At 36.2% G+C, this 25,593-nt stretch overlaps 1 protein-coding gene and 1 long non-coding RNA gene across 5 annotated transcripts in view; one reads left to right on the top strand and one right to left on the bottom strand.

The window, feature by feature from the left end:
- The window catches only part of CLPX (caseinolytic mitochondrial matrix peptidase chaperone subunit X), a 39,166-nt gene extending 16,417 nt beyond the window's left edge, over positions 1 to 22,749 (top strand). The window contains exons 5-14 of one of the 4 annotated variants that reach the window (XR_014060504.1): positions 682 to 841; positions 2,232 to 2,273; positions 5,889 to 6,065; positions 6,201 to 6,365; positions 7,194 to 7,282; positions 8,238 to 8,402; positions 16,052 to 16,377; positions 18,103 to 18,220; positions 19,693 to 19,799; positions 21,015 to 22,749. Coding sequence is in view for 2 of the 4 variants with exons in the window: in XM_081513757.1 (XP_081369883.1) it covers positions 682 to 841; positions 2,232 to 2,273; positions 5,889 to 6,065; positions 6,201 to 6,365; positions 7,194 to 7,282; positions 8,238 to 8,402; positions 16,052 to 16,351; positions 18,128 to 18,220; positions 19,693 to 19,799; positions 21,015 to 21,105 (1,389 nt within the window). In the remaining 2 variants the exon portion in view is untranslated. The remainder of the gene's footprint in view (positions 1 to 681; positions 842 to 2,231; positions 2,274 to 5,888; positions 6,066 to 6,200; positions 6,366 to 7,193; positions 7,283 to 8,237; positions 8,403 to 16,051; positions 16,378 to 18,102; positions 18,221 to 19,692; positions 19,800 to 21,014) is intronic. The other 3 variants (XM_081513757.1, XR_014060505.1, XM_081513759.1) reach the window with 3 other exon arrangements.
- Positions 21,014 to 23,433, bottom strand: LOC145514852 (uncharacterized). Its single transcript, XR_014060506.1, has 2 exons — positions 23,290 to 23,433; positions 21,014 to 23,057 (listed from the first exon to the last, which is right to left on the bottom strand). It is a non-coding gene; the product is annotated as an uncharacterized LOC145514852 (long non-coding RNA).
- Positions 23,434 to 25,593: the final 2,160 nt, after the last annotated feature.

The raw sequence follows: 25,593 nt of genomic DNA, 5'->3' as shown, positions 1-25,593 counted from the left end.
CTCCGGGAGTTGGTGATGGATAGGGAAGCCTGGCGTGCTGTAGTCCATGCGGTTGCAAAGAGTCGGACGTGACTGAGCGGCTGAACTGAGCTGAACTGAATGCCTATTTTGAAAAAATTAGTTTTATAATGTTATCTTTGTGAAGAATATTATTCATATGATTGAAAGAGGTGTAAAAAAGATTTTTAAAATTGATTTCATTAATGATAACAGCTTTAGACTCATGGTAGCAAGTGTAGGTATTCTAATTGACTTTAATATTAACTTTGGAAAATTAGGATCATTGGCATTGTTTATAGAATAGAAACTGGCATAGCACTGGAAAAGTACAGGAATACTTTGTTAAGCTAGAGAACAAATGAATGGTGTGTTGTATCTTTAAGGTTTGGGGCCTCTGAAATCATTGCTACATAGTGTATCATGCCCTTGGCATTTTGTTTTGAATGAGAGTCTTTGTTCAAATTTAAAACTGTAAGCAAATGAGTTCAGTATATAGGACTTCCCTTTTGTCCCGTGGTTAACTCCACACTTCCAGTGCAGGGGACCCAGGTTCCATCCCTGGTAGGGAAAGTTCTTTGTGCTGTGTGGTGCAGACAAAAAAAAAATATGCTCAGTATATAACTCTAATATGTATATATTGTGATGCTTATAGTAAATTGTTCATTTCTAATCATTTTTCAGATTTATAACTACCTCGACAAGTACGTTGTTGGCCAGTCGTTTGCCAAGAAGGTGCTTTCTGTTGCTGTATACAATCATTACAAGAGGATATATAATAATATTCCAGCTAATCTGAGACAGCAGGCAGAAGTTGAGAAGCAGACATCATTAACACCTAGAGGTTAGTGTTTTGATAATTGACCAAAATAGAGATTACTGTGCTTAGAGGTAATCCTTATTTGCAACTCTTTGCTTTTGTCTTAAAATACTTTTAGTACAGTACAGCATTTTTCAAAATACAGGTTGCTTCCCATTAGTGGTTCATGAAATCATTCCAGTTCATTTCCAACAGCATTTAAAAAAGAGAGTTAATAAGTGTGAGTAGAAAATACCAGAGTCTGTTAACTTGTTAAGTATTATTTCTTAAAATTTTATTTTCAGGTGTATGTGCATGGGTTCTCGTGTACAAATTGAGACATCATTTTTGAGTTGTAGACTTGACCACAGGTAGTTCTTGTTGACTAGATCATTGCAGTGTTCTGTACACACCTCTTGAGTTCTTCTCTTTTGGGTTCAGGACACAGAATTTAATTTTCCTAACTCAGAGATATATGGAGATGGTACCTCTAACAGAACATATTCAGCACTCTTTCTTTTTTTGGCCTCAGCTACACAGTGAAGGGTTCAGGGCAAATTTGTAAGTGATTCAAAGTATAATTCCTATTAATGATAGATTCTAATGCACCAGTATACTGTGTAATGTCAACTTACTATGGACAGTGTGTGTGTTATATTAATAGAATGATTTTATTTAAAAAACTATAAATACAATAAAATGGAAATATTTTAAGGGTTTTTTTTTTTTTTTTTGGCTAGGGAGCTGTAATTTTGGAGTTGTCCTACAGATATCTATTGTTTACATTCTTTTAGTTATCATTTTATAATTTTATGGAGTTTTGCTAAGTACTTTTAGTATTAAATTACTTTTAGTAGGCACTAATATATAATTTATTGCCTTAATGAAGACACTGGTTCACTGCTTGAACTTACTGCAAAATATTTACATAGTAGGATCAATTACTTTTTTAGAAAGTATAAATTATAGTAACTGATGAAGGACCTGGAACCTTTATGACTATAAGGTCCAAATCTTGTTGTTTAGTTATGGAGCAAAATAATTTTTTCTGATTCCTTCAGTCAACAAATTAATAGTTGTGGAATAGTTTCTAGGTGCTGGAAAAGCAAATGGTTATATGGTCTTTATAATATGAGGGATTTAAATTCTTATTGAAGACCTAAATTACTACAATTCTTTTCTTAAAATAGATAGCAACTTTGACAAATGCGAATATTAGCAACTATATAGCCATCATTAAGCATGGTGGGGTTTTTTTTTAGTACAGAAAAGAGGTAGCATATAAATTCTTTCATAATGTGAAAAGCTGAAAAAACATTAATGAACGTATTCTTTATATTTGGAAGAGGGCAAGAAGTGGAATACTCCTTGTTTTTCCTCTAAATTAAGCAAATATATAATATTTTCATGTTGCCATTTTCATCCTCTTTCTTAGAGTTAGAAATAAGAAGACGGGAGGATGAGTACAGATTTACAAGTAAGTGACCTCTCTTCAGGTCCTCCTCTGTAATCATTCTTCTTTTTAGATTTACCTCAGTGAAGTTTGTCAGCATTAGTTGTGATAGATATGTACTTGTTTGTGTGTTACTAAGAAAGGCATCGTATATTATCTAAACCTGTTTGTTATACATGGCATATATAACTTTGGAACAGTTTCATAGCTAATTTGTGTAGTTAATAGATGTTGGGTTGTCTTAGATATTTGATTTTATCTTTTCTATTGTGATATTTCTTATAACGTAAAGAAATAAGTATTATATGTAGTTTGCCTCTATAAATCTAGATCTGCATATTAACAGAAGTTACATTTTTAAAAATTTGTACCTTGAATGTTGTATCCTTTTTTTTCCTTAAAAAAACAAAACCATACAATTAAAGTTGATCTGCCTGTAAGTGACAGATTTTAAAGGAGGTGTATCATCTTTCAGCTAACTCTGTGCCAGAAACTACATTGTTTATTTTTTGGTGTTTATGAAACTTAGTGTAGGCTTACAAATTATGCGTAACCCCCAGCTCACTGTTGAGAGCTCTAGACTGCCCCTAAAAGCAGCAGGTGGTCTGATGGAGGGTATGGGACGACCTGATACACCGATGATAGTGGCCATTCTGATGTCTTGCACTCATTTCTTTGGAGGTGAAGAGAGCTGCTACACAAAGAAAGGGTGAAAGTTCCAAAGTTACCATAAAAAGATTCATGTTGTCACAGAAGACAAAAAATACTAGATAAACCAGTGTGAAATTTTTCACTTAAAAGTTTGATAAGTTAACATTTGCCTTTGAACCAAACAGTATTATACATCTAATATTTGAACATCAGAATATTGTACTGTATATTTAGGATGAGCCATGAGAACATAATGAGTTCAGCAACTCTGGCATGAGATTTATTACATGTAATAAAATATGCTGTCATTATAATTCATAATTTTGGGCAGGTGGCTGGTGAAACTAGTATGAATTAGTAAAGTCTATCATAGTGATTTAATACAAATGTTAACAAGTAACAGTATTTAAGGATGTAAGCAAAATAATTTGTAATTACATATATTGATTGACTTAGAAATTAATATTTTTAGAGCTTATGTAGAATTTACTTTCATGTATAGTTTAGTCTTCTCCTATGTGGGATATTAGGTTCTAATGTTAGGACATTGGGCCAAAGTCATATATAATTAAAATATTCTTGGAAATTCCTTTGGAATCACATGTTAGGGATCAACATGTGTCTCTTTAACATTTTAAGACTGATGGTTTCTTCCCCTCATCATTGGAACATAAACTTTTCTGATGTTAAATACCAGATGAACTAGTTGGCTTGCATCTAAGGGCTATGTTATACAGATACTTACACACTAGGAAAATAGTAATACTAACAGTAAATTCTTCCAAAGCACATGTAAAACTGTCTGCCAGGCACTGTTTTAAGCGTTTTACACTTATATACTCATTTCATCTTCCCCAAGCCTATGAGACAGAGATGATTATTTTCACCACCATTTTACACATAAGAAAGTTGAAGCACAGAAATTTTAAGTTTTGCCCAGGGCCCTATTGCTCCATACAACTAACTATTCTAGCCTGCTTACTCGTAGTCCTCATTATAAAGAGCTGCTTAGGCAATAAGAGATATACACGAACAGAGACTTAAAGAACAGGAGTGTTTTCTCAAGTTTACCCTGGGGCATATTTTCATAAATGGAATGACAAACATCATTTATTCTATACTATTTGAACTGTTCCTCTCTTTTAAAAAACTTAAATCATAAAGTTGAATATATGTGACATGTGATTCCACTGTAGGTAATATGCTTCTTACAGTTTTATTCAAGTTACCTAAATCATCTTTTCCCCATTGGGCAGACCTAGTCTTCAGTCAAGCACCTGCTTATACATCACAATTCCTAACTAGATTTTGCTGAAATTAAAAAAAAAAGTTTTTCTTTTTTTTTTTTGTTTGGTAGGGGACAGCTAGCTAACTGAAGAGTGCATTTTTTTTTAACCTGATGTGAATTGTAGTGAGGCATAGCATTGTGAATTATTCACTGACCATTAACCCTCAAATGTAGTACAGTTTAATTAAATTCAAATATTTATTTAATGCCTGTTATTTTTGGTGAAGAGAATAACCCTTTACCAAAGGATGTGACCCAAAGATAGTTTGAAAATGACAGCCAGATGGAATAGGATTTCAGTAATATGTTTGCTGAACATCTATCTTTTGGTTTGCTTAAAATAATAAAGCATTGGAAAATACTGATATTCGTAGAAACAAGCTACAACTAAATCTAGAAAATATAAACATATGATACGAGCCCAGGTACCTTAAATGCTGAGAGCCAGGAGCAATGTGGATATTTACAAATCTAGCTAGTTGAAGAGTATTGGGATTCTTTCCTTCAGCTGAGAGGGTGAGAATAAGATTTTTTTAAAAAGGGATCCAGCTGATAAACTCTTAGTTCACCAGCACTATGATTCCCATATAATTAACACTGTATGTCTGATAAAGGAAATGCAGTGATCCAGTTGAGATTCTGTAAATCAGAAATTCAGGTAGGGCCAGGGATAATGAGTCTTACCATACTTGGTTTCTCTGGTAGACTCACAGCATCATTTTTAAGTGTGGAAGAGATTGTAGAGTAATTCACTAAGGAAGCAGGCTCAGTAAAGCCAAGCGACTTGCTGTGCTCCTATGATAAAGCTGAGACTAGAACCCAAGCTTTCTATTCCTCAGTTCAATGTTTTATCCTTTCTCTACAACACTGTTTCTTTTCATTTGTACAAATATATGTACATGTACCTTTGTCTTTCAGAGTCCCTCCAAATCAATTGCATTTTGTTCTTAAACTTCCAGTCATGTGGAGAAGGCAATGGCACCCCACTCCAGTACTCTTGCCTGGAAAATCCCATGGACGGAGGAGCCTGGTAGGCTACAGTCCATGGGGTCACTAAGAGTCGGACATGACTGAGCAACTTCACTTTCACTTTTCCCTTTCATGCACTGGAGAAGGAAATGGCAACCCACTCCAGTATTCTTGCCTGGAGAATCCCAGGGACGGCGGAGCCTGGTGGGCTGTCACCTATGGGGTCGCACAGAGTTGGACACGACTAAAGCGACTTAGCAGCAGCAGCAGCAGCAGCATGTGTTTAAAATTGATAGGGCAGGTGTTAGTCATTTTATAGATTAGGGCACAGAAACACAAAATGTGTATGATGATATAGCTCAAGATCATATAGCTATTCAGAGGCAAAGAAAGGACCAAATTTCTGAAGCGTTCTGACTCCTGACACTGTTCTCCTTCTGTTATACTGCCTTCTTTTCAGTAAAAGGATATTATTCATACAAGTTTATATAAATAAGGAAGGTAAAAATAATATATTTCCTTTGCTTGTGGTTCTATGAATAATCATCATGTATTATACACATTTGTCATTAGATAATTTGAGGCTTCCTTCCCTTTTAGGTAAGACGAAAAATGTCAGAATATATACTTATTTTTTTCTAAACAAGTAATTGGTTTTAGATGTAAAGTTTTATTGGGCATTTTTTCAAGTGAAAGCAAATGAAGCTCTAATACCTTTGGCATTTTTTCAGAGTTGCTTCAGATTGCTGGAATTAGTCCACATGGTAATGCTTTAGGAGCATCAGTGCAGCAACAGGTCAATCAACAAATACCTCAGGAAAAACGAGGAGGTGAAGTTTTGGATTCTTCCCATGATGACATCAAACTTGAAAAGAGTAATATTTTGCTGCTTGGACCAACTGGGTCAGGTAGATAAACTTAAAAATTTACCACTCGTTTAAGAAAATAGAATATAAATGACTCTGTAACCTGTGTCTTATGACTGGGGAATTCTCACTCTTAAGAAGAAAACCTAAGGCCCTTGTTACTGTTTCTATTTATAGGTAAAACTCTTCTGGCACAAACTCTAGCTAAATGCCTTGATGTCCCTTTTGCTATCTGTGACTGTACCACTTTGACTCAGGCTGGATATGTAGGTGAAGATATTGAATCTGTGATTGCCAAGCTGCTCCAAGATGCCAATTATAATGTAGAAAAAGCACAACAAGGTATGTTTTAGCAAGTTTATCTGTCCTCAGATATAGTCTGTTGAGGAAGCAGTCTAACAGCAAGAGATAATACATTTTTTGTTTTGAGTCAAGGAGTAAAATTCAGTAACTCTTAGAAAGTAGCTATGTTTAAGTTTTCTAGCATACTAAGGGCCACAGAGTTTGCTTTGTCTTATTGTCATAAGATGGCAATACTACTAGAGCGAAAACAGGCCAAATTATTTATTTCATTCTGTTCTAACTTTCCTCCAGACTCCTAATGCTGAAATGGGTTGGGGGAGGGGGAAAAGACAAGTGCAAGAGAGTGCAAGGTGTATATAGAAACATACTAACTTGTCTACCTAGGGAGAGTCATAGATGCTACATTTCTCCTTTCCTTCCCTGTCATCTCTCCTTGTTTACATGAAGAGCTTGACAGCTTCCTGTCTAAATTCCTTTAAGACAAGAGTATAGATGGAAAAAATAAGCTGAAGTTTAGCTAGTACCAGCCCTGTATCCACCTTTTGCTTTCACACTGTACCTCTATCTCTGCTTCTTAGAATAAAGAACCTGAAAACATTAGTGGGGTAGCTAACTATAATAGTCATAGAGAATTGGTAATCTTACCCAAGTGATATTTTTACCCAAATGATGTAAGAATAAATTATAAGACGTTTACACAAAATGATGTGTGGAAAACTTGGCAGTATATTTTTATTGTATTAAACTATTGCGTATGTTGTGTTAAAGATTAAATACCTTTCTCTCTAGCTGCCTAGCCTTTTAAAGCTTAGGTTGTCTTGTGTATATCTTTTTCATATTATAAATAGAATCCTCCTTAAATTATAGGAATTGTCTTTCTGGATGAAGTAGATAAGATTGGCAGTGTGCCAGGCATTCATCAGTTACGGGATGTAGGTGGAGAAGGCGTTCAGCAAGTAAGCAGTTGAATATTTTGTTCAAGCCCACTAAAAGGAAGGGAATACATCAACCTCCCAAATATTGTACGTTTGGTTTCACATTCAATTAGATTCTGTTTTATTTCTCCCACTCTAAACTTCCCAGACTATTTAGTTCAGATCCTAAGAGAAAGCTGTTGGCAATTTTAAATACCTGATTACCTTTGTTAGGAAGTTAAAGATGTTTTAAAGAAGTAAATGAAATTTAATTTTTGTTGACTTACTCCACAAAGACCCAGTTAAACATTTCTAAAGGACGCTTGAAGAAAGTTCTGATTCTAACTAGGCATAAATGAACTATGTACATGTATTTTATTCTTTTCACTTAGTTAGAAGATAAAATAGTGCTCTATTCCTTGTAGAGTCATGATTAAAGTCATAATGATCTATTGATTAACTTGACTTTTTACTGGTAACTAATTATGACATAAACTACAGGGTAAGGAAAATTGCTTTTGTTTTTTGACCATAAGAGAGGTCCAATCACACATATAAAATGTGCTAGATAATGTTTTTTTATAAAGGCATTTCAAAATACAGCTATTCTCAAAGTTTAACACTTAAAGTAGAGTAGAATTTTAGTAGAAAGACAAATCTTCGAATATTTTCAAATTTTGAATGTTCGCACGTGGTTGGATAGCATTTTATAGAGTCCTAATTCTGTCTTTATGTTAGAATTATGTCTTTACCATCAAAAACAACCTCTCAGGTTGATTGTTTTCTGAATGCATCAGGAGTCCTATACTATTCCAAATAAATTTATGAATAATTAAATATTAGATTTTCATGTTAGTTATAGAAATGTGGAGGTGTTCTTCAGTTATGCTCATTGACCATACCCACATATTATTTTTCCCATTGAATCCCATTATCTAAAGTATAATAAATAATACACTTATATGATGATGCCATAAATCATTTTTTCTTTATTTAGGGCTTATTAAAACTATTGGAAGGCACGATAGTCAATGTTCCAGAAAAGAATTCCCGTAAGCTACGTGGAGAAACAGTACAAGTAGATACAACAAACATTCTGTTTGTTGCGTCTGGTGCTTTCAATGGTTTGGACAGAATCATCAGCAGGAGAAAAAATGAAAAGGTAAGTTTTTCTGAATGGTTACTAGGAGAGCATTTGAAGTTAGAGGATACATCCTCAGTTTCTAATCTTGTGTCTGCTTTCTGCCAGTTAGGTTTTCTTAGAGTCTACCAGAAATATGTTCTTAGTTATTTTTTAAATTTCAGAGTAGTGATTTGGAAGATTTCTAAATATCATCTTTATATTGGCATTTTTAAAGTGTGACTTGATTTTGATTTTATATTCATCTGAGTTTTTTTATTATTTGAGGTAACTGCCAAATCAATAAAATTTCTACTCATTTCTCTTTCCCAGTTTACTAGAGCACAATAAGAGCTTGTCTCCATTGCCCCTGCCCATAGAGTCCTCATAGATCACTGCTGACATTCACAAGTGGAGGAAAGTAGTTTGGAGGTTGAAGGAGGGTTGTGATCTCACCTAGTTTATAGATATTTCTTAAACATTCTTATAAGTCTTGATTTTAGCTGGAATTTATTTTTTCATATCCTCAAGGTTCATGCCCAGTACCTACTTATGATAAAATATAATATCAGCATAGTGGCAAGAAGCCCAAAAACATGCCTGTTTTCCATGCTTTTGTATTTTACATAATAGCTACAAATGATACCTTTTATATAATATGTTCTACCTAAATGAATGTATCATAGATCACCTCTTTTCCATATTGCTTGCTCTAAGTCTCCTTGGCCTTACATGTTTAGTAGCAGTTTACTTGAGTTTTTTAGTTTGGTAGTAGTAGCTACTAAAGTAGCAGTTTAGTAGTAGTAAAAAAAATAGCTCTGCTAATGGAACAGTTGCCTGTGGTCATTCCTTTGCATAGCCTAGATGAGAAACCTCTTGTAAGGCTACCAGCTGAGCCATGTAGTGCTGTTGCTTCTCAGCATCTGACCTTATTCAGCATGGATAAGGTTAGATTTTTATTTTTCATATTAATTAATTTGTGTTTTTCTTGCTTTTGAAATTCTGCACAAGTTAGCCTAAAAAAATTAGAAGAAATTATTTCTTCGTGTGTGCATGCACATGTGTGGGTATGAGAGAGATGTGGGAGGGTGGGAGATAGAACTTTATATTCGAAATTCCGTAACCAAAAGCAAGGACCATATTCTTACATTTATTTATAATTCATACTTGCAAATAAAATTGAAACTAGAAACATGTGGAAAAGAACAGTTAAAAGTAACATTAGTAAAGAGATCAGAAATGGATAGAAAGAAGGTTTACATCATTTCAACTTAGTGGAAATTAAGTCACTGTTTGTTTATCTTTGAACTTCTTAATGAAATTAGGGAGAAATCATGAGCTAGTTTTTATTCCCTGAAAGAGGAAGGGTATAATCTCTTCATGAGAGACAAAGATTTTAAAAGATAGATTTTTATGAAAAGAAGACAGTGACACGAGAGAGTCTTTAGCAGTGATTTTATGAAGGATTAAACACTTCCATTTGGCTGTTGTTTTTATCAAACCTCATTGAAAGCCAGGCTTACAGTATTAAATAATATACCTATATCCTAACCATATGAAACTGCCTGCAGTCCCAAGTTTTACTCCTATTGCCTTTGCTCATGTTTTCCCCTACCTCAGTTCAGTTGGCAGATACGTGTTCATTCTTTCAGATTCTGTTAAATGATGAGTTACTTCCTTTATGAGGACTTTCTTGGTCACCTCCTACCCTCCCTCCCCAGAATTGTGCCTCTTTTCTTCCTTTCCACTGTTAAGGTTTCATACACAGTTGTCCTTCATTGCAGTTATGATGCTTTAATATCTTCATGTGTTCTCAGACTTAGAGAACGAACCAGAGGGGAGGATGGGGGTAAGGAATAGTTAGGGAGTTTGGGATGGACATGTTCAGTTCAGTTGCTCAGTTGTGTCTGACTCTTTGCGACCCCATGGACTGAAGATACTAGGCTTCCCTGTCCATCATCAACTCCTGGAGCTTGCTCAAGCTTATGTCCATTGAGTCAGTGATACCATCCAACCATCCCATCCTCTGTCGTCCCTTTCTCCTCTTGCCTTCAATCTTTCCCAGCATCACTGGGTCTTTTCCAGTGAGTTAGTTCTTTGCATCAGGTGGTCAAAGTATTGGAGTTTCAGCTTCAGCATCAGTCCTTCCAATGAACATTCAGGACTGATTTCCTTTAGGATTGAGTGGTTTCATCTCCTTACAGTCCAAGGGACTCTCAAGAGTCTTCTCCAATACCACAGTTCAAGGCATCAATTCTTCGGCACTCAGCTTTCCTTATAGTCCAACTCTCACATCCATACATGACTACTGGAAAAACCATAGCTTTGACTAGATGGACCTTTGTCGGCAAAGTAGTCTCTGCTTTTTAATGTGCTGTCTAGGTTGCTCATAGCTTTTCTTCCAAGGAGCAAGCATCTTTTAATTTCATGGCTGCAGTCACCATCTGCAGTGATTTTAGAGACCAAGAAAAATAAAGTCTCTCACTGTTTCCATTGTTTCTCCATCTATTTGCCATGAAGTGATGGGACCGGTTGCTATGATCTTTTTTTTTTTGATTGTTGAGTTTTAAGCCAACTTTTTCACTCGCCTCTTTCACTTTCATCAAGAGGCTCTTTAGTTCTAATTCACTTTCTGCCATAAGAGTGGTGTCATCTGTATGTCATCTGGATGGACGTGTACACACTGCTATGTTTAAAATGGATAACCAACAAGACCCTACTATATAGCACACAGAACTCTGCTCAGTGTTATGTGTCAGCCTGGATGTAAGGGGAGCTTGGGGGAGAATAGATACATGTATGTGTGTGGCCAAGTCCTTTTGCTGTTCCCCTTAAACTATCACAACATTGATAATCGACTACCCGAAAACAAAATAAAAAATTAAACAATATATAGATATTTTTATGTGTTCTCACTATAAATAAACACCTTTAAGTTAGGATAAGGACTGTCTTTAGATTTGTATCCCCAGTGTTTTATAATAATGCTTAATAAATGTTTATATATATTTATAATATATATAAACCTTACACATGGACATCACCAAATGGTTAATACCAAAATCAGATTGATTACATTCTTTGTAACTGAAGATGGAGAAGCTGTATACAGTCAGCAAAAAGAAGACTTGGCTCAGATTATTAGCTTCTCTGCAAAATCCAAGCTTAGTCTAAAGAAAGGGGAAAACCAACAGGCCAGTCAGGTACAACTTAAATCTCCTGTGAATAATAGTGGAGGTGATGCATAGATTCAAGGGATTAGCTCTGGTAAACTAGAGTAGCTGAAGAACTATGGACAGAGCTTGGTAATATTGTTTGGGAGACAGTGAACAAAACCATCCCAAAGAAAAAGAAAAGCAAGAAAGTTAAGTGATTGTCTGAGGAGGCTTTACAAATAGCTGAAGAAAGAAGAGACACAAATAGCAAGGGAGAAAGGGAAAGGTACATCCAACTAAATGTAGAGTTCCAGAAAATAACAAGAAGAGACAAGAAGGCCGCCTTCAATGAACAATGCAAAGAAATAGAGGAAAAACAGCAGAAGGGGAAAGACTAGAGATCTCCTTAAGAAAATTGGGAATATCAAAGGAACATTTCATCCAAAGATAGGCACAATAAAGGATAGAAACAGGTAAAGATCTAATAGAAGCAGAAGAGTTCAAAAGAGATGGAAAGAAGACACAGAAGAACTGTACAAAAAAGATTTGAATGACCCGATAACCATGATGGTGTTGGTGTGGTCACTCACTCAGAGCCAGACATCCTAGAGTGTGAAGTCAAGTGGGCCTTACGAAGCACTGCTGCCACTAAAGCTAGTGGAGGTGATGAAATTCCAGCAGAGCTATTTAAAATCCTAAAAGATGGTGCTCTCAAAGTGCTGCACTCAATATGTCTGCACATTTGGAAAACTCATCAGTGGCCACAGGACTGGAAAAGGTCCATCCTCATCCCAATTCTCAAGAAGGGCAGTACTAAAGAATTTTAAACCACTGGACAATTGCACTCATCTCCCATGCTAGTAAGGTCATGCTCAAAATCCTGCATGCTAGGCTTCAGCATTACGTGAACTGAGAACTTCTAGATCTTCAAGCTGGATTTAGAAAAGGCAGAGAAACCAGAGGTCAAATTGCCAATATTCACTGGATCATAAAAGCAAGGGAATTCCAGAAAAACATTTACCTCTGTTTCATTGACTATGCTAAAGCCTTTGTGTGGATCATAACAAACTGTGGAAAACTCTTAAAGAGATGGAAATACCGAACCATCTTACCTCTCTCCTGAGAAACCTGTATGCAACAATTAGAACCGTGTATGGAACAACTGACTGTTTCAAGATTGAGAAAGGAGTATGACAACACTATTTATTGTCACCCTGTTTATTTAACTTACACACAGCATATCATGTGAAATGCCGGGCTGGATGAGTTACAAGCTGAAATCAAGATAGCGATAACCTCAGATATGTGGATGATACCATTCTAATGGCAGAAAGTGAAGAGGAACTAAAGACCCTCTTTGCCGGAGACCTGCTCCAGCTGGTCAGGGTTCCCTCAGGATGGACGGCGTCGGCGATAAGAATGAGAAGACACAGCGAGTCGTGGTGTTCCAAGTGTCTTCCGACTTTATTGTTTTCAGGGCAGCTTTTATATTTTTAGTTATACATAGAGACAAATGTAAAGTGTAGAGTCACGCCAAATCAAATCAACGGGTCAGCAGTTTTTAACCCTTATCAGAACCAGGGCACTGTTTGTGTTTTTCAGTTACAAAAAGTTTAAAGTTGTTTACATCATCTTCTGGCCTGGAGGCCTGCTAACATCTGGTGACTCTTATTGATAAGAGTGTCCTCAGCCAGGACACTTTTGCATCAGGCACAGAAAGTACCAGGGTTACATTTTTTTAAAGAATACAGGCACAGCAGATTATGACAAAGAATTCATAAACTCAAAGTTTCAAGGTAAAACCTGTTTTCTGTACTCTATCTTATGCCTTGAGCCTAACAGAGAAGAATGTGGTCCCATAAAGTCATGGCACAGCAAGCTGAAAACAATGTAGCGCCAAGGTCAGTGCTTAGCAAAATCACCAGCTGAATTAACAATCGTCTTATTATTTGTATTAAAGCTAAACTTCTATTTATATAAATCTCTAACTGTTATGTTTTCATTATATAGGCTAAATATGTTAAGAATAAAAGGCATAATGAGTAAATAGAGACTAAGTAACAGTTTTATAAAGCAACATTTCTTATAATGCTTAACAAGCCTTTCTTTCTTACAAAGGGCTCTGTGCCCACTGGGGCTTTTTGTGTGGAGGCTCTCAATGCTGTTTTGTTTTTAAGGAGTAGTCAAGCACATTAGCTCCTAAGGCACAGGTACATTTATTAAACAAACCAATATGCTAGTAAGAGGAATTTAGATTAGCATACTCTATATCCTAGATAATTTTATTAAGGTGCTACCGTTCAGGGGCCTTGTCGATTGAGGTTTCAGAATGATCTATTTTAGAAGAGAATCAGGAAAGGCCTTTTGCCTAAGTCACAGAAAATAAGAAGAGGTTTATTGTAACAAACATCAGAAAGACAGATATTATCTTCAAGGTGAGCGCTGAGGCAGCCTTCCGAGAATCCCTGAGGGCTGAGAAGCCATGCTCAAATCAGTCCTCTTCCTCATGACTCTGTCACAGGTGGGATCTCGTGGGCTGGCTCCCGGCACCTCTTGATGTGAGTGAAGGAGGAGAGTGAAAAAGCTGGCTTAAAACTCAGTGTTAAAAAAACTAAGATCATGGCACCCAGTCCCATCACTTCATGGCAAATTGATAGGGATTAGGGAAACAGTTACAACTTTCTTTTCTTGGACTCCAAAATCACTGCGAACGCTGACTGTAGCCACGAAATTAAAGGATGCTTGCTCCTTGGAAGAAAAGCTATGACCACCTAGACAGCATATTAAAAAGCAGAAACATCACTTTGCAAACAAGTTCTGTGTAGTCAAAGCTATGATTTTTTTCAGAAGTCATGTACACATGTGGGAGTTGGGCCATAAAGAAGGCTGAGAGCCAATGAATTGATGCTTTTGAACTGTGGTGCTGGAGAAGACTGTTGAGAGTCCCTTGGACAACAAGGAGATCAAACCAGTTAATCCTAAAGGAAATCAACTCTGAATATTTGTTGGAAGGACTGATGCTGAAGTTGAAGCTCCAGTATTTGGGCCACCTGATGCGAACAGCAGACTCATTGGAAAAGACCCTGACGCTGGGAACGATTGAAGGCAGAAGGAGAAGAGAGTGACAGAGGATAAGATGGTTGGATGCCATCACTGATGCAATGGACATGAACTTAGGCAAACTCCCAGAGATGGTGAGGGACAGGGAAACCTGGCGTGCTGTAGTCCACGGGGTTGTAGAGTTGGACATGACTTGGCGACTGAACAACAGCAAGCCTGCAGAGCAGAAGTGGAGACACAAACACTGAGGACAGACTTATGGACATGGCTGGAGCGGGAGGAAGGAGAGGATGGGATGTATGGAGAGTGTAACATGGAAACATACATTACCATTGGAAAATAGATAGCCAATGGGAATTTGCTGTATGATTCAGGGAGCTCATACTGGGGCTCAGTAAAAACCTGGTGGGGTGGGGAGGGAGGTGGGAGGAATGTTCAAGCGAGAAGGGACATGGGTGAACCTATGGCTGATTCATGTTGATGTTTGGTAGAAACCAACAGAATACTGTAAAGCAATTATCCTTCAATTAAAAATAATTTTTTAAAAAAAGAAAAGGTACATCCTAAAATTTTTTTAATGTTTACATTATTGAATGCAAAGTATTTTGCTTTCTGTTAGAGTCACTGTCCACATACACAGCTTGGAGTATTTAGAATGAATTTTTAACTTAGACTGTTTTCTCATATATCATGTACTTTTCTTGTACTTTTGACAAAAGCTGTATGACATATAAAAATCAAATTTTATGATAGTTACCTGGAGTATAGTTCCTTATACTGAGTAAAGCAAGGTCCATACATCTTAGATACACAACCTTTTGCAACAAAGTTACCATTTTTGTTTGATGTCATCCTTACATGCTCTTTTATAAAATCTAACTGATACAATGTTCTAACTCATCCTATAATCTGATAGTATGCAACCCCAAATCATGATTTTAATAGAATGCTTAGCAATGACTTGAGACACTTGTGGATAATTTACTCGTAAGGCTGCTTGTTCCATAGGCCCTACTCCTGTTTGCAGTATTACAGAATTGACTTTGGTTACAAAATAATTACTATCTCTACTTTCTTGCACATTTTGGAAGTTATACTAGTCTAAAGGTCTTGCACAGTTTGGAAGTTATACTAGACTAAAGGTCTGGGAAATGTCCTGCAGTATCATAATCTGAGTTCTAAGGGACTTCCCTTCACAGTTCTTACCTATTTTTACTAGAATTCATTCTTCTGAGAGTTGGTTGGATTCTCAGTTCTGAAGGCAGATAGACCTAAGTTTGAATCCTAGCTGTTAACCACTAGCAGAAATGAGAGCTTGGTCAAGGTACTTAACCTCTCTAAGCTTTTTTATTCATTGTAAAATATAAATGATAATACTTTCTTCTGTTGCACAGATCATGTGGATATGCATGCAGAATGCTGAACATTGATGCAGCTTCTTTCTGTTATTTGTAATCGCTGTGTTTTCTTTGGCAGTATCTTGGATTTGGAACACCATCTAATCTGGGAAAAGGTAGAAGGGCTGCAGCTGCTGCGGACCTTGCCAATCGAAGTGGAGAATCAAATACTCACCAAGACATTGAAGAAAAAGATCGTTTATTACGTCATGTGGAAGCCAGAGATCTCATTGAGTTTGGCATGATTCCTGAGTTTGTGGGACGGTTGCCTGTGGTAGTTCCTTTGCATAGCCTAGATGAGAAAACACTTGTACAGATACTGACTGAGCCACGTAATGCTGTTATCCCGCAGTACCAAGCCTTATTCAGCATGGATAAGGTTAGAGCTTTATTTTTTATACTTATGTGGGTTTTTTTGCTATTGAAACTCTGCATATGTTAGCCTAACAAATTAAAAAGCAGTGCTTCTCATCTGGAATACCAGCCTGTGTGTGTGCGTGTGCACTCAGTTGCTCAGTCGTATCTGACTCTTTGCCACACCGTGGGCTGTAGCCTGCCAGGCTCCTCTGTCCATGGAATTTTCCAGGCAAGAATGCTGGAGTGGGTTGCCATTTCCTCCTCCAGGGGATCTTCCCAGCCTAAGGATTGAGCCTGTGTCTCCTGCATTGGCAGGCAGATTCTGTTAGCAGGAACAGGCCAGCCTATTACTCACTGAGTATGGATCTAGGGAAGGCATGTTGTGTTGTGTTAGACACTTATGAGTTGGCTTAATTTTTTTCTTAATTAAAGTCAGCATTGTAGCTTGAAGCCTAAGGATAGATATTGAGAGAAATTATGCTAGCAGCCAACCGCTAACCCCTCAATCTAGGCACACACAATTGTCCTTTCAGCCTTGATATTCTAAATCCTTTCATTATGACATGCTAGGTATATTTTTTCCTAAAGTTAGCTCTCACATCTACTTCTGCGTAGTCAGACACTTGGTGCCATATATCCAATCAGATAGCAAATGTTTGGGTTTTATGAACTTAGTGTCACAAAACGTTAGTCTCCTTCTCTCCATTGCCACTCTTTCTACCTCAAGTCAGTCTCCTTTATCATTCTTCACCTTGACCCATGCATTTGCTTCCTAATTGGGTTTCCCTACCTAAAGTCTGTCTCTGACCACCACCACCAAAATACCATCTCCCACTTTACTTCCAGAATGGATCCTTTTAAAATTATTGAACATAGTGTTCAACAAATAGATATTAAGTGCTTAATAAATATTTATTGAATGAATAAACGCAAAGCTAATTATTTTACTCCTCTCCTTAAAAATGCTTCAGTGGTCCCCTAGCCTTATTTAGATGTCCCCACTTTTATTGTTCTCTTAGCACCATGTGCAAACACGATGCTGTAAATGCTATTTTGCTAATTTGTCACCATCCGATACACTTAAGTTTCTGGAGGGTAAAGGTGCTGTCTGATTCATCATTCAGTTTCTAATATTTAAACACACCTGGGTTCAATAAATGTTGAATAAAGTCCTAGAAAGTCCATGTTCATCTAGAAAACCTCTTCAGGAACTAAGGACAAACTTTGATTCATGCTGTTAACTGTCTCATAAGCTAATTCATAGAAACAAGTGCTTTTTGAAAGCAAGATTCTAAAACATCATGAGAGACAATTAACCTTGTGTAAGTTTTACATTTTCTGGAGGTAGAAATTAATAACCAAAAGTTTTTTAGTACCAAGATCTTATTTTTTAGGGGAAGGTATATTAAATTCTCAGTAATTTTTTATATTTGTGGTAATTTAGAGAGACTTGTGTTAAAATTGTACCTTTGTTCTATGGCATGAGAGGGTTAGTAACACTTTTTAAAATGAGTATTTTTTCAGAAGCTTAAGTTACAATCTAAAAATACTTTAGTTTGAAAGGAGATAGGATCAGTCAAGACACAAGATTCTGTGTTTTTAAGTATTAGTGAATCAGTGTGCTTAACTCTCTGGAACATTTCTTTACCTGTAAAGTCAGGGCATTCATCTCTTGTTATAAAAAGACCAATAATGGTGATAGGTAGTAATAGTTAATAGATCAAATACTGCATGGTTTTATTAAGAAAATATCATCATCAAATATTATCTGAGTTATTTCTTTTGAATGTATTTGTAGTGTGAACTGAATGTTACTGAAGATGCTTTAAAAGCTATAGCCAGATTGGCACTAGAACGAAAAACAGGTGCACGAGGCCTCCGGTCCATTATGGTAAGTTGGCATAAATTTACAAAAACTAGATTATTTCTTGGTCTGAATTTTGAGACTATTAAATCTCCATGTTTTTCCTTTGGAAATATATCTAGGAATTTGGTCTAATATTTTTTGCGATTTTTTTTTTTCTTGTATATTTTGGCCACACTGTGCAGCATGCAGAATCTTTGTTTCCCAACCAGGGTTTGAACTCTTCCAGTGGAAGCACTGGACTGCCAGGGAAGTCCTTTTTCTTTCTAAAATGGAACTTCAAGGTGTTTGCAACAAAGGACATATACTTAATGTGATTAATGAAATAGAGGAAATCAGGATCATGGGAAGGAGGTTTTTAGAAAACCCTACACAGGCCTTTTGACTAAGCTCCAGAGTGGCTCCTTAAAACCATTGAAATTCTCATTGTTGTTTTATGTTTGAAATTAAGTTGTAGATATTATAACATTTTATTTCTAAATTCTTCAGTATACTATGGACTCACTATTTTTTTTGTTACAAGTCCTGGAGACCCAGCCTACTTTTCAGCCACCCTTTCTTAAAGGTCTTTCCCCTCCCTGGTGTGGCTGTACAGTGGGTCACTGTTTCCCTGTGTGCTGCAAAAGCAAGCACATGGTCTGTTCTCTGAGGATTTCACTGCCAAGTATTACTTCTCTCATCTAAGTAGGACTTTTTGAACAGAACTACACATCTGTCACAATTTGAGATAATACTTTAATAAAGGCATCAACTTCAGGTGCTGTGACAGATTTATAAAGATGTAAAATAGAAGAAAAGGTAATATAGTTGACATTTTTAGAAAATTTGATATATTCAACCAGTACTTTCCTTAAGATGGAACATAATCCAGCTGCTACCCATAGGTAAAACTAGTTTTCTTTAGTAAATTAGTTTAGATCTACTGCAGCACTTGAGACAAATGCATATTTGAAGTCATAGCTTGGTATAGATGATTTAAGATTAAGTCATTTTCAAATTAAGGACTGCCAGTTGACCTCCTTTGGTGATAAAGTATGTCAGAAATGCTTCTTGAGTAACATCTAATCACATGCAAAATGAAAGTACAATCTTTGTAGGTGCAAGGTGACCTAAGTAGGCAGAATTGCAGACAAGAAGCTTTCCCTTATAGAATGACTTCTGTCCGAATTTAGTTAGAAGCTGTTTTAATATGAAGCATATGAAAGCTTTTTACATTGACTTTTCTTTTTTTTTTTAATAAATTTATTTATTTTAGTTGGGGGCTAATTACTTTACAATATTGTAGTGGTTTTTGCCATACATTGACGTGAATCAGCCATGGGTTTACATGTGTTCCCCTTCCTGAACTACATTGACTTTTCAAAATTCAGTTCCTGATGCATAATAGGGACTCCATAATATTTGTTGAGTTGATGAATTTGATTGATAACCTATAGAATACAAGTATTTTGTATGTAACCTCAGTTTTCCATGTAATTCATTATTTTTTTACTCTTTAGGAAAAGCTGTTACTAGAACCAATGTTCGAAGTCCCTAATTCTGATATTGTATGTGTGGAGGTTGACAAAGAAGTAGTAGAAGGAAAGAAGGAACCAGGATACATCCGGTAAAGTTTATTGTCAAACTAAAACAGGTCTAAAACTTAAGATCATTCTTTATTGCTATGGTTTATTGGTCTGTCATACAGTTGTGTGAAAATCTTTATATTCATAAAGGAATCAGTTATCTCAAATATTCCATAGAAAAATTTTCTAATTTTGGTTTATAAAATGATATTTTGAGTCTTCTTGAAAATTGATCTTCAAAACTAGCCTCCACTTTTTTCTCCTAAAAGAAGTATCAAAAAAGACATAAAGTAATCTAAATGAAAAGATTTAAATGAACTTTACTTCTAATTCTGTAAGTTATTTATTACTTGTTTCATGTCTTTCATAAGACCAAAACTTTGTTGACATAATTTTCCTCTTAGTTGTATCTTATCAGTTGACAAATTTGACATATCTTTCACTGCTTTTATTTAACTATTCTAGGGGTCAGTAAACTGTCCAATACAAGGCTATTTTAATACTTCAGGGTCATATAATTTGTATGGTAGCTACTCTGCCCTTACAGCATGATAGTTCCAGTCCATAAATGAATGATCCATGTGTGTGTTCAAATAAATATTTACAAAAACAAATGACAGACTTTATTTGGCCTGCAGGCTGTATTTACTGACCCCAGTCTATACAATAAATATTTATTAAACAGTGCTTGACATGAATGTTACATACACAAAAAATAGGCTTCTGTTCCAAGGGATGTTACATTTTATCCTTATCTTCTAAGGTAACTTATGAGGCAGTTGATCAGTTTTGAACAACCTTTACTTATTCAAAGAGGTATAATCTCTCATTTTATTGTTTACTATTAATATATAAAAGAATTGTGGTCTAATCATAATAATGGCTAATTTGAGTCATATTGGTTTGATCAGAAGCTTTCAACTTCTTTCCATTGACATATACTAAATGTCAAGTATTTTAATTAAAATAATAGATTCTACTTCTTTTGCTGGAGAAAAGGCCTTCACTATTGAAGCCTGGTTGTTGGTTTGTTTCAGTTAAAAAAAATTGTTTGGGAAATTACGTATAGTTTTTGGTTGTGTGCTTGAAATGTTTCTCATATTTTATCATTAAGCAATCTTAATACTAGAAGTGCTCTTAATATTTTCTTTCTTTCTGCAGCTTTTCTAGCTAGGTGGATTAATTATTTTTTGAGAAGTTGTATTCACCCCTAATTCTTATTAAAAACAAAAAACACTGATGACTTTTCATTATAGGGCTCCAACCAAAGAATCCTCTGAAGAGGAGTATGACTCTGGAGTTGAAGAAGAAGGATGGCCTCGTCAAGCAGATGCTGCAAACAGCTAAACTGTCAGACTTCTGTTGTGTATATAAAGTTGTCCTTCTTTTGTTTAGGATCATAACTGTTTCTGCGGTCTGACATTAAAAGCATTGGATCTATCTTGGATATCATATACATGGTCAGAAGGTTTTAGGATAAAAATCAGATCATGTATATTATGTAACATCACATTGATTTATACAGACTGACATTACATGGACTTTAATGACACAATGTTCTGAGAGAATATGTACATTATTTTGTTTCGGTTTTTAAAAAATATACTTTAAAACAAATCTTAGGAGTTCTTTTAAGCAATGCAGGTATTGCAATAACTGTGGATTTTACAATAATGTTACTCTACAAATGGGAAAATAAATTCTTTAAAATTGAAGATTGGGATTCCATTCTTTAGCTTAACTTTGTCTACTCATGTTTATTTCCTGAAAAATGTTAGAATTTTATTCATCTTAAAAATTGGAACAAGAGTTTCCAAGTAGTTAAAGATTTCATGGAAAAGGTACCCTGAAGAGCCATACTTTGATGATTTGTTTAGCTGTGTTCTTAGTCTTGTCCACTGATGCATGACACTGACTTCCCGTTGGTACTATAAGAAAAGACCATTCTCCTGCTAACTTGTCTTATTTATTTGCCGTCTTTGATCCATTTTAGTACCATGAGTGAGCAGATGAAATTAAAAGTCTGCCTTAAATCTTTAGAAAAAGAGTACATCTAATTCTAAAAGTAGCATGCAGCATCAGTCATAACAGCCATGTGCTGAACTAAATAAAATATCCTAATATTGTACACTTACCTAAAATACTAGTTTTTTGTTTTCTGGTGCTGAATATTTGTCTAATTCTTTGGCTTCATGGAACATTAAAGAAAATCTATGCTTTACTATCAGCAGAAGTGAATGTGTTCATACTAAAATATAAGTTATTAACTTTCATTATATAGAAACAGTGGGGGAGGTTTGGGGGGCTTAATGAAAATTATTTCATTTGATGCCATAAATATTAAAATACTTGGATACCTTTTAAATTTTTTTCTTTCCCTCTATATTGATACAAGTTTCTATACTGTTCCTTCAGTTTAGCTTTATTGAAAATTGTTTAAATCAGAGTACCTTTAAACATTTGTTTTCAATTTTTGGTTTATAAACTCGTGAGCTTTCCTTTTAACTGCACCCTACCCCTTTTCTTAGGGAAAGAACCTTAAACTATTAGCAGATTCTAAATCTTGTTGATGGAGTTGGATTTTCTGTGATGTAATAAGAAATATCTACTTATAGCTTGGGTAGGACCAGAAATGCACTTCTGCAAAGTGCTTAATCCTGGTTGCAATAGTATGGAACAGAAACAGGTATCCTTGGTCTTCCTAGTAATGGTTAACATTCTCAGGAAGGGTTTCATATCATAACTGTTCATTATCTTTTTCTTACAGGCTCATCATTTTCCTTTTTGTAGAGTGAAAATTGGAGTAGCTACTAAATGTATTAAAGGTAGTCCTCCAGAAATGGACTGGGAGACATTTTAGTCATAACAACTTACATTTAGTTTTGAAAGTTGTTAACAAAGCATAATTGATGTTTTTAAATTAAACACAACTACGATTTGTATCTTGAAACTTGTTTTGGCATTTGAATAAAACAAAAGGATTAAATGAAAGCCCTTGTTGTGGTGTGTCCATAATGCAGTGCATTTTAAAAGGGACACAGGTATCACGAGCTGGTTTATCTAGAGACTGATTAACCCTTGACACTTTCATATTCCTCTAATTCTCCTAGTTGTGGATTCTAACAACAAAAAGTCTGTTAAACATTGATTAATGTTTACCATTAAATGTGATCCTGCATGGGCCCCACACTAGGGGTACAGGCCAGGCTTTCAAAGAAGCTTAGTCTATTAGGGAAAGCAAATGCAAACATCAGTGTATTATAATAATGGAAGTGAGGTAGGTACCAGCTGTGAGTATACTATATGGTAATCTCAGAGGAGTAACATGAAGTCATACTGGTTGCCTATTTCTCAACTCCTAAAGCTCCCTAGTTGTTTCACATTTCAGAGATTTTAATTTTGATATTCCTTTCTGGAAAATCTGGAAAAACAAGTAGGAATTTGCCAGAAAGGAATCATGAAAATTAAAATCTCAGAAATGTGAAACAACCAGGGAGCTTTAGGAGTTGAGAAATAGCCAACATGTATGACTACATGTTACTCCTCTGAGATGACCGTTTAATATATTATCTCCCCTCTCCATCTTACTTGGCCTTTCATTGAGGAACCATCACAAGATGGAACTCATCTTCCCACCATCATATCTATAAATCTATCTGTTTTAACACCCAACCTTTCTCTCCAGTTACAGCTGAAGAATCCCTTTTATCAAAACTTGGTTGCTCCACATTATTATGAAGGGAGCCCATCACCTGCTGCAAACGTTTTTAAAAATACAGAATATGCCAGGTCAAGTTGTAATTTTATGCAGAAAGTAGTGAAGAGCTATAAAAAGGATTTTAAGCAGGAGAATTGAACATCACTAGATACATGTTTTAGATTGTTGGGAAGGTTCTGCGGTAAATTGGAGGAGATATAAATAGAGATCTACTTGCAAACATTTCTCTGTCACTTGCCCTTTATCTCCTACCTCATTGCTTTCCTTCCATCTGATCAATTCTTTTTTTAGAAATTGGAGTATAGTTGATTTACAGTGTAGTTTCAGGTGTACAGCAAGGTGACTCAGTTATACAGTAAGTCCTCAACATGAACCTTCAAGTTGCAAACTTTCAAAAATGTAAACGTGCGTTCACATGTCCAGGTACATAAGTTAGTTCATGTGTCTGGCGAACATCGTCATGTTTGTGCATCTTGTACAAGTGGTGCTTTTGTGTACTGTACAGCACTGTATAGGGCACAGTAGTATCTTTATTTCAAGCTCAGGATGTGTGGAAGCAAGCATAAAAGTGGTAAAAGTAGCTGGTACCTCTGTGAAGTGCCAAACAATAATGATGGAAAGAAAGAAAAGTGAAACTCATCGGGATAGCAGAGGGAGGTGAAAAGATGGTAGACGTCACTCATTCTTATGACATAAACTGTTCAACCACTGGCACAATTATAAAGAACAAGGATGAGATCATGAAACATGAAGTCGATGCCGATAATGTTGACAAATATCAAAGAAATGTGGGAAAGTGGTGGAGGAGATGGAGAAACAGGATCAGCATCAGCGTCAAGTCCTGCTCAGCTTAACACTGATTCAAGAGAAAGCTAAAAGCCCTTATGAAGACTTGAAGAAGAAACAGAGAATTGGTTCAAGATGAGCTGACCTTCACGATGTAAAGGCAAGTGGTGAGGCAGCAACTACAGATATGGTAGCTGCCTGGAAATTTCCTGAAACATTTTGGGAAATTATTGCTGAAAGTGCACATTTACCCTAGCAGATTTTTAATGTGGATGAGACAGGACTGTACTGGAAGAGGGTGGCCGACCAAAGTTACATCAGTAAGGAGGGAAAGCTGCTGCCTGGCAATAAAGTAGAAAAGGATAGGCTAACTGGTGACAGTGCTTCCGGGCATATGAAGCCGAAGCCTGTCTTAGTTTATTGTTCAGAGAACCCAAGAGCCCTTAAAACCATAGCCAAGGGCCCTCTTCCTGTTATGTGGAAGCGTAATGCCAAAGCCTGGATTACACAGGCCGTTTTCCAGGTGGCTTTAACACCATTTTATCCCAGAGGTAGAGAAATGTTGCTTGGAGAAGGACGTCCCACTCACTCTTTTGCTACTCAACGATGCTCCAGGCCACCTCCCCATTTGTGGGTGACTTTCACTCTAATGTCAAAGTAGTGCATCTGCCACTGAATACTACATTGCTCATCCAGTCTATGGGCCAGGGGGTTATAGCAACTTTGAAGAAATATTTATGTCACACTTTTCATCAGGCAGTGAATCAGGAACAACTTTGGGACAGTTTTGGAAGGACTGTCACATCTACAAGGCATAAAAAACTGCTTGGTATGAGGTTACAGCTATCACCATGAATGGTTTGGAAGTACCTTTGCTGGTTGTGTGTTCATGATTTCCATGGGTTTGAGAAGGCGGTTGAGGAGTCCAAATAGGTCTTCAGCAACTTAGTGGTCCCTCAGCAAGAAATTGGGTCTAGATCTGCAAGGGGGCAACTTCATTGAACTCCTTGCTGTGAAACACACGCTTGCTAATGACCCATTAGTAATTGATTGGGGTCCAGAGAAAAAAAGTAACTGAAGAACCCAAGAGATTGATGACATGGGAAATGGCAAGGGGGTTTTCTTTATTTGAGGAGGTACTGTTTTTGAGGCACGGAACCTGAACGTAGAATGGTACACAAAGTTCTCAGCAGCCGTTCAGAAATTAATCCATGCTACCATGTCATCTATGGCGAGAGGAGAGCTACTACCCAGACATCACTGGATTGTTTTTGTCCAGAGGGTGGATAGAAATGAATCCAGCAAGGAACCAGGGCCTGTGCCATCAGCGT

This window comes from Giraffa tippelskirchi, chromosome 7 (genome assembly GCF_054371585.1).
Source record: "Giraffa tippelskirchi isolate mGirTip1 chromosome 7, T2T-mGirTip1v1.2.pri, whole genome shotgun sequence".
NCBI classification, from domain to species: domain Eukaryota; kingdom Metazoa; phylum Chordata; class Mammalia; order Artiodactyla; family Giraffidae; genus Giraffa; species Giraffa tippelskirchi.
This window is presented reverse-complemented; position numbering and strand designations above follow the sequence as displayed.